Source organism: Vicugna pacos, chromosome 2 (assembly GCF_048564905.1).
Source record: "Vicugna pacos chromosome 2, VicPac4, whole genome shotgun sequence".
Classification (NCBI taxonomy): Eukaryota; Metazoa; Chordata; class Mammalia; order Artiodactyla; family Camelidae; genus Vicugna; species Vicugna pacos.
In genome coordinates this window covers 51,590,769-51,605,989 of record NC_132988.1, presented here as the reverse complement: position 1 = coordinate 51,605,989, position 15,221 = coordinate 51,590,769, and the positions used below count along the sequence as shown (strand labels likewise).

The 15,221-nt window shown below is 35.4% G+C and overlaps 1 protein-coding gene and 1 non-coding gene across 4 annotated transcripts in view; both read right to left on the bottom strand.

The window, feature by feature from the left end:
* Window positions 1–14,094, bottom strand: part of TRMT10A (tRNA methyltransferase 10A) — a 28,527-nt gene extending 14,433 nt beyond the window's left edge. Inside the window, exons 1-2 of one of the 3 annotated variants that reach the window (XM_072940046.1) lie at window positions 13,920–14,094; window positions 2,583–2,779 (exon numbers count right to left, since the gene is read on the bottom strand). In XM_072940046.1, coding sequence (XP_072796147.1) covers window positions 2,583–2,767 — 185 coding nt within the window. In that variant the 5' untranslated portion in view covers window positions 2,768–2,779; window positions 13,920–14,094. Of the gene's footprint in view, window positions 1–2,582; window positions 2,780–13,329; window positions 13,336–13,580; window positions 13,673–13,919 lie in introns of those variants that run through there. The other 2 variants (XM_072940049.1, XM_072940053.1) reach the window with 2 other exon arrangements.
* Window positions 3,199–3,271, bottom strand: TRNAT-CGU (transfer RNA threonine (anticodon CGU)). The gene has a single exon. It is a non-coding gene; the product is annotated as a tRNA-Thr (tRNA).
* Window positions 14,095–15,221: the final 1,127 nt, after the last annotated feature.

Genomic DNA, 15,221 nt, shown 5'->3' with positions numbered 1-15,221 from the left:
TACTATCCTATCAATAAAATAAAATACCTAGGAATAAACCTACCTAAGGAGGCAAAAGATCTGTACCCTGATATAAGGTACTGATGAAAGAAACTGAAGACAACACAAACAGATGGAAAGATATATTGTGTTCCTGGATTGCAAGAGTCATTAGTTAAAACGGCCAGACTACCCAAGGCAATAGAGAGATTCAATGCAATCCCTATCAAATTACCAATGGCACTTTTCAAAGAACTGGAACAAAAAAATTGAAAATTTGTATGGAAACACAAACAACCCTGAAGAGGCAAAAGAATCTTGAGAAAGAAGAGAGTCAGAGGCATCAAAGTCTCTGACTTCAGACTATTGCATAAAGCTACAGTAATCAAAACAGTGTAGAACTAGCACAAAAACAGATACAAAGACCAATGGAGTGGGATAGAAAGCCCTAAAATAAACCCATGCACTTATGGTCAATTAATCTACAACAAAAGGGGCAAGAATATACAATGGAGAAAAGACAGTCTCCTCAATAAGTGGTGCTGGGAAAACCACACAGCAACATGTAAAAGTATAACATTAGAACATTCTCTAGCACCATATAACAAAATAAACTCAAAATGGATTAAAGCCATAAAGGTAAGACCAGATACTATACAACTCCTAGAGGTAAACATTGGCAGAACACTCCTTGACGTAAATCACTGTAATATTTTTATGGATCCATCTTTTAGAAATGGAAACAAAAGCAAAAATAAACCAATGGGACCTAATTAAACTGAAAAGCTTTTGCACAGCAAAGGAAACCATAAACAAAACAAAAAGACAACCTACGGAATGGGAGAAAATATTTGTGAAGGATGAGACCAACAAGAGATTTACTTCCAAAATATACAGACAGTTCTTACAGCTCAGTATCAAAAAACAACCCAACCGAAAAATGGACAGAACACCTAAACAGACATTCCTACAAAGAAGATAATCAGATGGCCAACAGGCACATGAAAAGATGCTTAACATCGCTTATTATTAGAGAAATGCAAATCAAAACTACAATGAGGTGTCACCTCATACTAGTCAGAATGGCCATCATCAAAAAGTCTACAAATAATATGCTGGATAAGGTGTGGAGGAAAAGGAGCCCTCTACACTGTTGGGAATGTAAATTGCTGCAGCCACAGGAGAAAAGTATGGAGGTTCCTTAGAAAATGAAACACAGAGTTACCATATGATCCAGTAATCCTCACTCCTGGTCATACATCTGAAGAAAACTCTAACTCGAAAAGACACATGCACCCCAATGTTCACAGCAGTATTATTTACAACAGCCAAGCCATGGAATCAACTTAAGTGTCCATGGACAGGTGAATGGATAAAGAACATATAGTATATTTATACAATGGAATATTATTCAGCCATGAAAAAGAATGAAATAACACCATTTGCAATAACATGGATGAGATTATTATATGACGTTAAGTCAGAAAGAGAAAGGCAAATATGATTTCACTTATATGTGGAATCTAAAATTAAAAAAAGATACAAGTAAACTTATTTACAAACTAGAAACAGACTCACAGACATAAAAAACAAAATATGGTTACCAAAGGAGAAAGGGGCTTGTGGGGAGGGATAAATTAGGAGGTTGGGATTAACATATACACACTACTATATATAAAATTGATAAACAAGGACCTATTGTATAGCACAGGGAACTATATCCAATATCTCATAATTACCTATAATGGAAAAGAATCTGAAAAAGAAGATATATATGTATATGTATAAGTGAATCACTTTGTCATACACCTGAAAATTACACACTATTAATCAACCATACTTTGATAAAAATAAATAAAAATTCTCAAATATCAGCAATTTTATATGGTCTATCTAAAAGCTTTAGATACAAAAGAAATAAATTTGCAAAAATAATATAATGCTTTCTACACAAATCCTAGCTATACTAGTAATTTCATTTATTACTGGTAGGTACCACATTATATGTACTAAAAAAACTTTATACTAAATTTGAGAGTTGTGATGAATTTTATCATTCTTCACCTACATGACTTTTGAGTAATATTTATAAACATATTAAAAGGAAAATTGTTGGTGAAAAAGACTCATATACTTTTTCTCTAATGTACATCAACTATAGTTTATTTTCTCCCAGTACATTTTGTCTGTATATAGTAATAGCTTCAGTGCAACTGCTCTCACCAAAATCTGTAATAGTTCTTTTGGTAAAATTTGAGATCTTCTGAGGCCCAAATTTGACCTTTCTGAGGTGGTTATTTTTATTCCATATCTAGGACATGGATGCTAACTATATTCCTCATCTAAATCAGTTGTTTCAGGAATTGTGCAGCTACTCACAATAGGTTCTGGGTGAGAAAAGTGTACAGTGTAAATTCATCAACATTGTTAAAAAGAATTCAAAAACACATACAATTTTAGCAGTCAATTGACAGTGTTAGCTAACAATACGCATAGCCCCAATTTTAATTAACACAATTACTTTTAATATATCAAAAGTCTATGCAAGGTCCAACATTCCATATCTCTGAATAGGGGTAGAATATATGCATTTTGAAACATACTTGCGGAGTTCTCGTTGCTCTTCCCATTGTTTCTGTTTCATGAGCTTCTTCATTTGCCTTTTAGATATGGGTTCAAACCTTTCACCTAATCCTGGCTTCTGGTTCTCCTCCTGGTCTTCACTTAAGTCTTGGTTTTTTTCATCATTAGAAGTCCCACTAACTGCTGGCAACATTTCAGATGACATTATTTGATGCTTCTGAAAAATTGAAAAGCAACTTTTGACATGAACAAATGATTCACGTAGAAAAAAAGTAAAATGAAAAAGAAAGACCAAAGGATGTGATTAAAATGAAACCATATCAGTAATGAATAAAAACATAAATTTAGGCAATTAAATGTCATTTACTGGCAAAGATCATTTTATGAAATGCGGTATTTTCATACATTATTGGCAGTCATGGCACAGTTTTTCCAGAAGGCTACACAGACCTATGTTTCAAGGGCCCTAAAATGTTGGTACTCTTTCATCCAGTAATTTATTTCGGTAGAATAAATCTCTGTAAATTAATCAGAAATATACACAAAGTTAATGCAAAAGCATATATGTGCTGTTATTTTTTAATTTTGTTTTTTGGGGGTAATTAGGTTTATTTATTTATTTACTTATTTATTTAATGGCAGTACTGGGGATTGAACCCACGACCTCGTACTTACGAAGCACGTACTCTACCACTGAGCTATACTCTCCCCCAGTACTGTTATTTTTAACAATAAAAAATTAGAAACTACTTGAATATCATCAAAAGGGGACTAAATAATAAATTACAGTTCATCTATAACACTGGCTGGAAATACTAAGCAGCCAGGAAAAACCATGTTTCCCAAAATTATTTAGTGATAATGGGAAACTGAATTGTTAAATAAGAAAATCAAAACAAAAAACAACACATAATGTCCAATTTTGTTTTAAAAAAACATATATACACATGCTTTAATTCTGACCCATGGTTTCTACATTTTCTAAATTTTATACATTGAAAATAGTTTTATAAAAGAAAATTATATTATTAAAAAAAGAGATGAAAAACACCTTTTCATAGTTGCCTTTAAAGCTATAGTATAAGAAAAATGTTATTCTCATTATCTGGGTATACATTCAGCATTGGTTTTTGACAAAAGATATGTTACAGATTTCTACATTTTGGACAGTGCAGAAAACAAATTTGGTTGTAAATTTCATTGTAAATATTCCACTTAAGTCATGGCTAAAAACCAAAATATGCAAGTTAACTCTGTAATCAGCTGTGGAATGCTTAGGGCCATTTCAAACATCTTTATTTGGATTTAACCACCCACATCTTTATACCTATTGCTCAGAACTGAACTTGCCTTCAGATTAGGGAAAGGGCTTAGAAATACTGAGATTTCTTTTCTCTTTAATTGATTATTAATATCAAGGCTTAAAAATAGTCACTTATCCCCACCAAAGACTAAACATGAAGCCTGCAAATGTTTTACTGGCCTTAAAGAAAAATTTATGATTCTCCCCTTTTACAGAGACAGCTAACAAGTCAGTGCAGAATACCTAAAAGAAAAAAGGTCAATTCCCACAATTCAGAAAATAGAAGGACAAAAACTTTTGCTGTAAGCAGTAGTTTAATTTATGGTTCCTTTTTTCTTTAAAACTGCAGTGTTGTAACAGGATATATGGTGATAATTAAGCAAACTAGAAAGTTTACCAAATTTTGACTGAAAGATAAGAAATTTTAAGATGTGTGCTTTGGGGACTAGAGAAAAAGCCCTGGCATTTTACTAGGTCACAAAATTACTAAAAAGGGGAAGGAGTCATCTAGTAATCCAAGTAAGAGTTCACAAGTTTTCCTTACATTAGCAACCAAACAGAATCCTTAGTTTGGGAGAGCATCTCCAAGAAATGACATCTCAAATTTGACTCTACACTTGAAACTCCATCTGGCAGGGATAATGTCTGCTTCTGACCAACATTATACTGCCAATACTAGCACGGTGCTCGGCACTTAGTAGATGCTTAATCATATATTGGTAGAATAAATAAATGAGTGAATATGATATTACAAGGGACTTTTAAAAGTAATGAAAACAGTAATAGCAAACACTTATTAATTTACTGTGCTTAACAAAAATTTTATTTTCTAATTTACTCTTTAAAACAACCCTATGAGGTAGACGGTATATACCTACTTTGCAAAGGAAGGAGGTACAAGGGTTAAATAACTTGCCCAAGGTTACAAAGCTACTAATTCTTAAGAAACAAGGCACCTAGAGCAAATGTAGCACAAAGTAGGTCCTCAAAATACTCACTGAATAAAGTGATGGAGCTGATTCAAACCCACATTTAATTCCACTATCTCCCAGAAATCCAAAATTTTATTTAGAAAAATGAGGGTTTCCAAAGGATGTTAAACAGCTATGTTGTTTCAATCCTGCTGTTAGAGGGCTCTGAGAAGACCTGTGTCACCGAAAGATGAGAAAAAAATAGCTCTAGTTCTATTCCTATGCCACTGCATCAACAAATTGGAACAGACTTCCTAGAGATCTAGTTCTATTCCTATGCCACTGCATCAACAAATTGGAACAGACTTCCTAGAGATCACTGCAAAAAGTTCGTGTTTTGAGGCACCCTGAGCCCAATCTTGAAATATATGACAACAGTAGATAAAATATAAAAAGGGAAAACAATAAAGGTACAGCCTCTCTCAAAATTAAAAATAAGAACTGGATGGGTCTGGTGTGTAAAGGCAGCTGAGAGTTTTCCCAGCTTTAAAATAGGGATGGCCCCTATCAGGACTGTGACAACCACAGAACAAAAAGGAGGTTCACTCAACAACCAGGGTAGGCTCTGATCACCACAACATCAGTCACATCCCCAATCAAAGGGGTAACAGCCAACAAACACAGAAGAAAAACATGGCAACTATCCATACTAAAAACAAACCTTAGACAAAATTATCAGAGATGTACAGTTTACACAGGAACGCATCTTCTTTAAAATAAAAAAAAAAAGCCCTTCAAGACCACAGTAGATAACTGATACTCCATAATCCACAGTGCTAGAGAGCTATGAGTAAGATGAAGAAGCATAGGAACTACTCCCAATTAAAAGAACAAGAGAAGTAAAAACAGAAAACTCTCAATGGCTGAGATGAGAGCCTAGCTAAAGGCAGTCAAAAGGAGACTAGATAATGCAGAGGAACGAATAAGTGACTTAGAAGACAGGGTAACAGAAGTCACCCAATCAGAACAACAGAAAGAAAAGCAAATAAAAATCAGTAAAAACAATATAAGGGACTTATAGGATAATGTAAAGTTTGCCCAGCTATGCACAACAGGGGTCCCAGAAAGAGAAGAAATATCAAAGGGGACTGAAAAGGTATTTGAAGAAATCATGACTGAAAACTTCTCAAACCTAAAGAAGGAATCAGATATCCAAGTACAGGAAACATAGAGGACCCCCTAAAAGAAGAAGCCAAATAGACCTACACCAAGACATATAATTAAGATCACCAAGGTTAAAGATAAAGAAATGTTTCTAAAGGCAGCAAGAGAAAAACAATGAGTTATTTACAATGGAACCCCCCATAAGACTTTCAGTTGACTTCTCAACACACACACTGCTGGCCAGAAAGGAGTGGCAAGATACATTCAAAGTCCTGAATGAGAAAGAGCTGCAACCTAGGATAGTTTATCCAGCAAAGCTAACCTTTAGAATAGAAAGAGAGCTAAAAAATTTCACAGACAAGCAAAAATTAAAAGAATTCAGCAATACTAGACCTATGCTAAAAGAAATATTGAAAGATCTACTCTAAATAGAAAAGAAGCAAGACTCTATAGAAAGGAGAAAATCATAATTGAAAATGTGGTAACTACAATGAGTTGCAACAGGATAAACAAGAAGATATAAAAGAGGACATTGAAATCATTAAAGGTGGGAGAAGGCATCAGGAAAATATAGATTTACTCTTCTGTTTTTGTTCTTCTTAGGATGTGTTTGAGCTTATATGACTATCAGTTTAAAACAAACAGATACAGTAATGGGTTAATATACTTGAAAAACAGGGTAATCACAAATTGAAATCAAAATAGAGTCACAAAAAACAAAAAGAAACCAAGATAATACAAAAGAAAATTATCAAACCACAAAAAGAAAAAGAAAAGGAAAGGAACAAAGAGGAAATAACAAATCAACTGGAAAACTAAGTTCAAAATGGAAAAAAAAAACCCCACATCTATCAATAATTACTGTAAATGTCAATGGACTAATGCTCCAATCAAAAGGCACAGAGTGGCAGATTGGATAATAAAACAAGAACCTACAACATGCTGCATATAAGAGACCCACTATAGGGTGAAGGACACAGATAGAATGAAAGTGAAAGGATGGGAAAATATATTTCATGCATGTGAAAACTACAAGAAAGCAGGAGTAGCAATACTGATTTCAGACAAAACAGACTTTAAAGCAAAGGCCACAAAAAAAGATAAAGGACACTATGTAATGATTAAAGGAGCAATACAAGATGAGGATATTACACTTGTTAACATATACACACCCAATATAGGAGCACCTAAATACATAAAGCAAATACTAACAGACATAAAGGTAGAAATTAATGGGAACACAATCATAGTAGGAGACTTTAATACCCTATTAACATCATTGGACAGATCTTCCAGACAGAAAGTCAATAAGGCAATGGAGATACTAAATGACACAACAGAACAGTTGGACTTGGTTGATACTTTCAGGGCATTACATCCTGCAAAAACAGAATATACATTCTTTTCAAGTGCATATGGGACATTCTCTCGGATAGATTGCGTACTTGTGGACAAAAGAAGCCTCAACAAATTTAAGAGGATAGAAATTATTTCAAGCATCTTTTCTAACCACAATGCCATGAAACTAGAAATCAACCACAGGAAAACAAAAGGAGAAAAAAACGACAGCATGGAGATTAAACAATGTGCTACTAAAAAAACCAATAGGTCAATGACAAAATCAAAGAAGAAAGTAAAAAATACTTTGAGACAAATGACAATGAAAACACAACCACACAAAATCTATGGGATGCAGCAAAATCTAAGAGGGAAGTTCACAGTGATACAGGCCTTCTTCAAAAAAAGAATAATCCCCATAAACAACCTAACCTATCACCTAAAAGAATTAGAAAAAGAAGAGCAAACAAAACCTAAAGTCAGCAGAATGAAGAAAATCATAAAGACCAGGGAGGTAATAAGTAAAGTAAGAGATTTTGAAAAACAAGAAAAAAAATCAATCAATCAAAACAAGAGCTGTTTTTTGGTAAGACTAAACAAAACTGACAAACATCTGGCTTGGCTCACCAAGAAGAAAAAAAAAGAGAATACAAATAAACAAAATAAGAAAGGAAAATGGAGAAATTACAAAGAGTATGACAGAAATACAAAAAAAATAAGAGAATACTATGAACAACTATATGGAAACAAACTTGACAAGTTAGAAGAAATGGAGCAGTTTCTGGAAACATACAGACCACCAAGACTGAATCAAGAAGAAACAGACCACTTGAACAGACCAATCAATAGAAATGAAATAGAATCAGCAACAAAAAACCTCCCTGAAAACAAAAGTCCAAGACCAGATGGCTTCACTGGGGAATTCTACCAAACATACAAAGAATTCATACTAGTCCTTCTCAAACTCTTCCAAAAGACAGAAAAGGAAGGAGTACTTCCAAACTCATTCTAGGAAGCCATCATCACCCTGATACCAAAATCAGACAAATACACTACCAAAAAAGAAAATTACAGGCCAGTATCACTGAGGAACATAGATGCAAAAATCCTCAACAAAATATTAACAAACAGAATCCAACAGCACATAAAAAAAGATCATACACCATGATCAAGTTGGATTCATCCCAGGGACACAAGGATAGTTCAGCATATGCAAATCGATCAATGTGATACACCATATCAACAACAACAAAAAGGACAATCACAAGATTATCTCAACAGATGCAGAAAAAGCATTTGATAAGATTCAGCACCTAATTATGATAAAAACTCTTACTAAAGTAGGTATAGAGGGAACATGTCTCAACATAATAAAAGCTATTTACAGCAAATCCACAGACAGCATAATACTCAACGGTGAAACCAAGAAGAGAGCCTTCCCACTAAAATCTAGAACAAGATAAAGATGCCCATTCGCACTGCTTCTATTCAGCATAGACTTGAAAGTCCTAGCCACAACAATCAGGCAAGAAAAAGAAATATAAGAGATCCAAATTGGAAAAGAAGAAGTAAAATTGTCACTATATGTGGATGACATGAATATATATTCCTAAAAGCTCCAAACAAAAGCTATTAGAGCTGATAAAAGAATTCAGCAAGGTAGCAGGATACAAGATTAACATACAAAAATCACTTGCATTTCTTTACACTAACAATGAATTAGTAGGGAAAGAAAGTAAAGACACAATACCTTTTAAAATCGCATCCAAAACAATAACATACTTAGGAATAAATTTGACCAAGGAGGTGAAAGACTTATACATGGAGAACTACAAAACACTGATTAAGGAAATTAAAGATGATTAAAGAAATTGAAAGATATCCCATGCTCTTGGACTGGAAGAATTAATATTGTCAAAATGGCCCAAGGCAGTCTACAGATTTAATGCAATCCGTATCAAATTATCCAGGACATCTTTCACAGAACTAGAACAAAGAATCCTAAAATTTATATGGAATCACAAAGATCCAGAATTGCCAAAGCAATATTGAAGAAAAAGAACAAAGCTGGAGGAATAACCCTCCCAGACTTCAGACAATACTATAGAGATACAGTAATCAAAATATTGTGGTATTGGCATAAAAACAGACATATGGATCTATGGAACAGAATAGAGAGCCCAGAAATAAACCCACAGACCTATGGTCAATTAATCTTCAACAAAGGAGGCAAGAATATACAGTGGAGAAAAACAATCCCTTCAGCAAGTGGTGTTGGGAAAACTGGATAGCAGCATGTAAATCAATGAAGTTAGAACACTCCCTCATACCATACACAAAAATAAACTCAAAATGGCTTAAGGACTTAAATGTAAGACAATACACGATAAACCTCCTAACAGAAAACATAGGCAAATAGTCTCTGACATAAATTTTAGCAATGTTCTCCTAGGGCAGTCTACCCAGGCAATAGAAATAAAAGCAAAAAATAACAAATGGGGCCCAATTAAACTTAGAAGCTTTTGCACAGCAAAGGAAACCATAAGCAAAACAAAACAACAATCTATGGAATGGGAGAAAATATTTACAAATGATGTAGCTGACAAAGGTTTAATTTCCAGAATATATAAACAGCTCATCCAACTTAGTAACAAAAAACAAAAACCCAATCCAAAAATGGGCAGAAGACCTAAACAAGCAATTCTCCAATGAAGACATACAAATAGCTAGTAGGCACATGAAAAAAATCCTCAATATCATTAATTATCAGGAAATGCAAATCAAAACTACAAGGAGGTATCACCTCATACCAGTCAGAATGGCCATCACTCAAAAGTCCATGAATGATAAATGCTGGAGAGGCTGTGAAGAAAAGGGAATCCTCCTACACTGTTAGTGGGAATGTAATTTGGGGCAGCCATTATGGAAAACAGTGTGGAGATTCCTCAGAAAACTAAAAACAGACTTACAGACTCAAACAATGATCCAGTAATCCCACTCTTGGATATATATCCAGAGGGAACTCTAATTCAAAAAGAAACATGCCCCCCAATGTTCATAGCAGCACGACATATAATAGTCAAGACATAGAAGCAACCTAAATGTACATCAACAGATGACTGGATAAAGAAGCTGTGTTATTTATATACAAAGGAATACTACTCAGCCATAAAAAAAGAATGAAATAATGTCATTTGCAGCAACGTGGATGGGCCTAGAGATCGTCATTCTAAGTGAAGTAAACCAGAAAGAGAAAAATATCATATGATATCACTAATATATGGAATCTAAAAGAAAGAAAGAAAGAAAGAAAGAAAGAAAGAAAGAAAGAAAGAAAGAAAAGAAAGAAAGAAAAAAGGATACTATGAACTCATCTACAAAACAGAAACAGACTTGCAGACTTAGTAAACAATCTTATGGTTACTGAGGAAAGGGTGGGGGGAGGGATAAATTTGGGTGTTTGAGATTTGCACATTAGTCACTATATATAAAAACAGATTTAAAAAACAGGTTTCTTCTGCATAGCACAGGGAACTCTATTCAATATTTTGTAATAACCTTTAATGAAAAAGAATATGAAAACAAATATATGTATGTATATGCATGACATGAACATTGTGCTATACACCAGAAATTGACACATCGTAACTGACTGTACATCAATAAAAATAAAATAAAATAAAATAAAATAGGGAGAAAAAGAATAATACTAGACAAAGGATGGGAGCCCTTAAACTAGTGCTGGGAGCAGGGCCTCTCCTTTCATGCAAAAAGCCTGAAAACAGGTACAACTACAGACTATGGCTTATACCAAGCTGACCACTTGGGGGAACTACTGAAGGCAGCAGACATGGCCTCTTGGCTACAAACTCTGCCCAGCCATGAGATGACATATGAACTTATAATATTACATGATTAGAATTCTGAACCACCTATACAAGTGCTGCTGTGGACTGAAGCACTGAAAAGAGTCATGGGTAAGAGCAAACACAAAATCAGTGGTAGACAGAGAGGTTGTTTGGAGGGGAAAGTTATAATTCCTTTCAAGATGAGTCTGCAAAGCAAAATTACAAAAAGACAGAAATCACAGTAGGAACCATCCCCTCAAAAATTCAACAATCAGGAGATCCACTCTATACAAACTGAAAATAATAAAGCAATGTGAAAATGGCTTTAAAATAACTGTGGTTGAAATCTTTCACAGATGATAAGGAGTAAGAACCATAAAAACAAAACAGGAAATTGGAAAACAAAAGCACGCATAAAAATAGCAAAACAAGAATCCATAAAAAAGAACCAATTTGGAAACCAGGAAATGAAGATATAAAAATTTCAACAGATGAGACAAACTCCAGGTTACCTGGAGTCCAAGAGGTACTTAATGAATCAGAAGACATTTTCACAATCTGACTCAGAATTCAGACAGAAAAAGAGTAAAAAATATGTTGGAGCATTTAAAAGATTCGAATAATAGGATAAGAAAAATTAAGGCAAAATAAATAACTAGGAGGAAATATATAACCTTGAGTGCATTCATTAACTTTTTTTTTAAAATCTGGAAAATAAGGTAAGCATTCAATTTAAGAAACAGGAGACAGGAGAAACAAAGTAAGCCTGAAAAGATTAGAAGAAAAATTTAAAATATATAGAACCTCTAGAATCCTTTATATTTTATTTCCTTTCCAAAGGTACTACATTAAAAAAAAAATCAGCAAGAAATGTATCCAAAACAATACAAGGTGGAGAAAACACAAGCTAAACATGCCCATTAAGCTAAATGTGCAAACTTAAATGCACAATTAAAATACAGAGGAAACAAACTGCTCTTTCATGAAACAGTGATTAATATTCTAAGAAAGAACATTTCTGTTCATCTGTGGTATCGTTTTTCGCTAGTTCTCTATTATGTTCAAAAACTGCAAATGTTAATTGGCTCTATAACGTGAACATTAAAAAAAAAATGTACAGCAATGTTTTAAAGTCCATGCACACCAGGGGGAGCTTTTGCCTTTCCTATCTAAGAAGTCTAAATTAAATTTAATTTGGCCTATCTTTGCATACTAATGTTTTTAAACAGCCTATCAAATACAAGGAAAGGTCATGAGCTAGCCCACATCATTATCATTATTATTTCTAAAGTTATTCCCAATTAAGAAAATGCACTGTAGTAAGTGAATTTTTTTCAAGGTTTGAATAAGCTAGATGCATTGCACGGAATACAACAAAAATGATGCTAGGTTGAGATCCTATAAATTACTGCTTCCGGCACACTTCACATACAAAGGTATGTGCCAACTCTTACTGCCTATACCATAAAATAAGCATTTCACTATGTACTAGTTTGTTCGGATTACCTGTTAAGCAAAACACAAGCTCCATGGCAGAGTTTTGCATTCCTCCCTCACAGTACACTTTCATCCATTCGTCACGTTCAAAAAATTTTATAGCAGTTATAGAATTATTTGTGTGAAATTTAGTTTACTTGAGCACTGAATTAAAAAACTGGTTCATTTAGTTACAGATAGAGTTTACCTAGTGGTGTTTTAAAAACTAACAACTGGATAAAGCGGACTAAGGCAATTTGGTGTGGGGCAAATAAATAAAAAAGTAGTTATCTTAATCGTCCTTATATTTCTACTTAGCACAGCTTCAGCAAGGAGGGCGTACACCATAATCAGTGAATGGCCAAAAGAAAGAAAGAAAAAAAACTTTCATGGATTTTATTGATTGGGGTGAAATAAAGTCGTCGCAATTTATGACACAGCCTCCCTTCCAGATTCACATGAATGTTGGAGAAACTGCCGAACGTAATTAAATGAGCTGACAGCGACAGTGAATTAATATGCTTTTTTAAACGCGCGGGCCAAATCCGCAACGGCGAAAGCTATCTGGCCCTTGGGGCGGAGGGTCAGGCTCGAGTGGGGGTAGGTGGAGGATTTACAACGAACGAAAAGTGAGATTGTCATCTTTTGCTATCCTCTTTATATCGCTAAAATTTAAAAAAAATCCCGAATTTCAACATAAAAACATTTCAGTGAAATCCAGTAACACCTCGGTCTTCTTAAAATCGTCCTCGGCTCACCACCATGGGGCCTAACAGCACCTGCAGCAACTCTCCCCTGGCCCCTCCATTTCAGAGCGCTCAGGGACGGCAGTCCCTCGTTGAAGAGATGAGGTAAGGCAGGTTTAAAGAGGTAGAGCGACTTGCCCACGGTCTCTAGCCACCAGTGGCAGAACCACAACTCGTTTTCTGGCCCTTCTGGGTCCAGATTTCCCTCTCCCTTCATTCTTGAGAAACTCACACTCCTCACATACTAGGGCCCGGATCCCGACCAGCAAACAAACGTGGACAGCAAGCCTCCCCTCCTACCCTCCAGACCACCCGCAGGCGGACACACTCCAGAGGCGGGATTAAAATGCAGCTAACGAATGAGAAAGCTGCTAGGGGAGCGGCAAGGGCGCATTCCCTCCGACGTCACTTCCGCCAGGAGCTGGGGCTAAGCAGAAGCTCCCCAAATCCCTCTTTCCTCACCCCCGGAAGCCCTTATTGGTAGAGGAAGGCGGCACCAGCACGCGCTCCTTTTGCTCCCGGATTATACCAAGGGATAGGCGAGCGCTAGCCTACGTGCCAAGAGACTTACCGAGCGGAGAAGTTGTCGGGGAACCTGAGAGCACGCTTTTCAGATCGGTCTTTACCACTCCAGAAGGTCCTCTTTCGGAAACTTCAACTCCCAGAGGCAGAGACGATAGCTGCACGTAGGATGCTACGGAGGTTACGTCTTACGTCAACTAGCTGCGCCAACTGCGGACCTGCAGTGGGAGAAAGGGGAGGGATTTTATGTGGGGCGGGGCTTGGAGTTTCTAGAGTGGGCGGTAGTTCCCTGATTTGTGGGTTTTTTTTTCCCCCCACTTGAAAGCAAGTGTGTATCTGTGGGCATATATTCATTCATTTATTCCTGTGGAGATGGCGGGGGCTGTTAAGATATTCCTACTCTTAAAAATTAAAAATGCGAAACACTGCTGAAGAGCTGTTAATTCTTCCGTGTTGGAGATGAGAGGAAAGCATCTCTTGCCTGAACTATTTATAATTAATACAGAGGGTTGTCAGTATCACATGATTTTACACAACTGAAATGGAAAATCAGATTTAAAAACTGAATCAAATCCCTAATAAGAGGCGTTTAAATCTAGAATGTTTAAGCTTTTTCTTGCTTGCTTGTCTTTCACTCTCCATTTATTCCTTGAACTATTTTTTAATATATTTTGCAAAACACCGGGTGACATTTCATTGTTTGTAATACTTGACCTTATGTAATCTTTTTGCTATATATAGATCAAGTCAACTGAGGGAGAACTGAAACAGAATCTGGTAGATTGTCGTTTTCTATTTAGTTTTTGATTTGGTCCTACTTCTAATAGGTGATTATTTCAGAATTTGAAGAAAAGAATGAGGTTTGAGTCAATGAATAGAAGACAGCCATCTCAGTATGAAAAGAGCTCTGAACTAAAGTATTCTTGATATTTGAAGACATTTTAACATGTTTAAAGGTTTTAATGGATAGAAAGTTAAATTCTAATTTGAATTTTCTAAAGAATTAAAAATTTCTCTAAATTTAGTTACAGAACTGAAGCCACTCTTGCTTTAAACCATCAAATTTTACTTGAAAAAGTATGTCAGCTGTAACATGCTTGTAGATCACTCTATTTCTTCGTTATCTCAAATCCAAAATATCTTTTAACTGAGCATTGGCAAGGAAGTCTGGATCCATTTCTGATCTGTTAGTAGGACATCTTTTTTCAGCTGCGTCCATATCAGGCCAAAGAGTAGCTGAGGAAGGATTAGTAATTGGATATGTAGCCCTTCACATGTAGATCATTAAACTCAGGCTGGCATAATGATATGCCAGATCTTTCAGCAGCTGTTCAGTTGCCCCACAGGGATC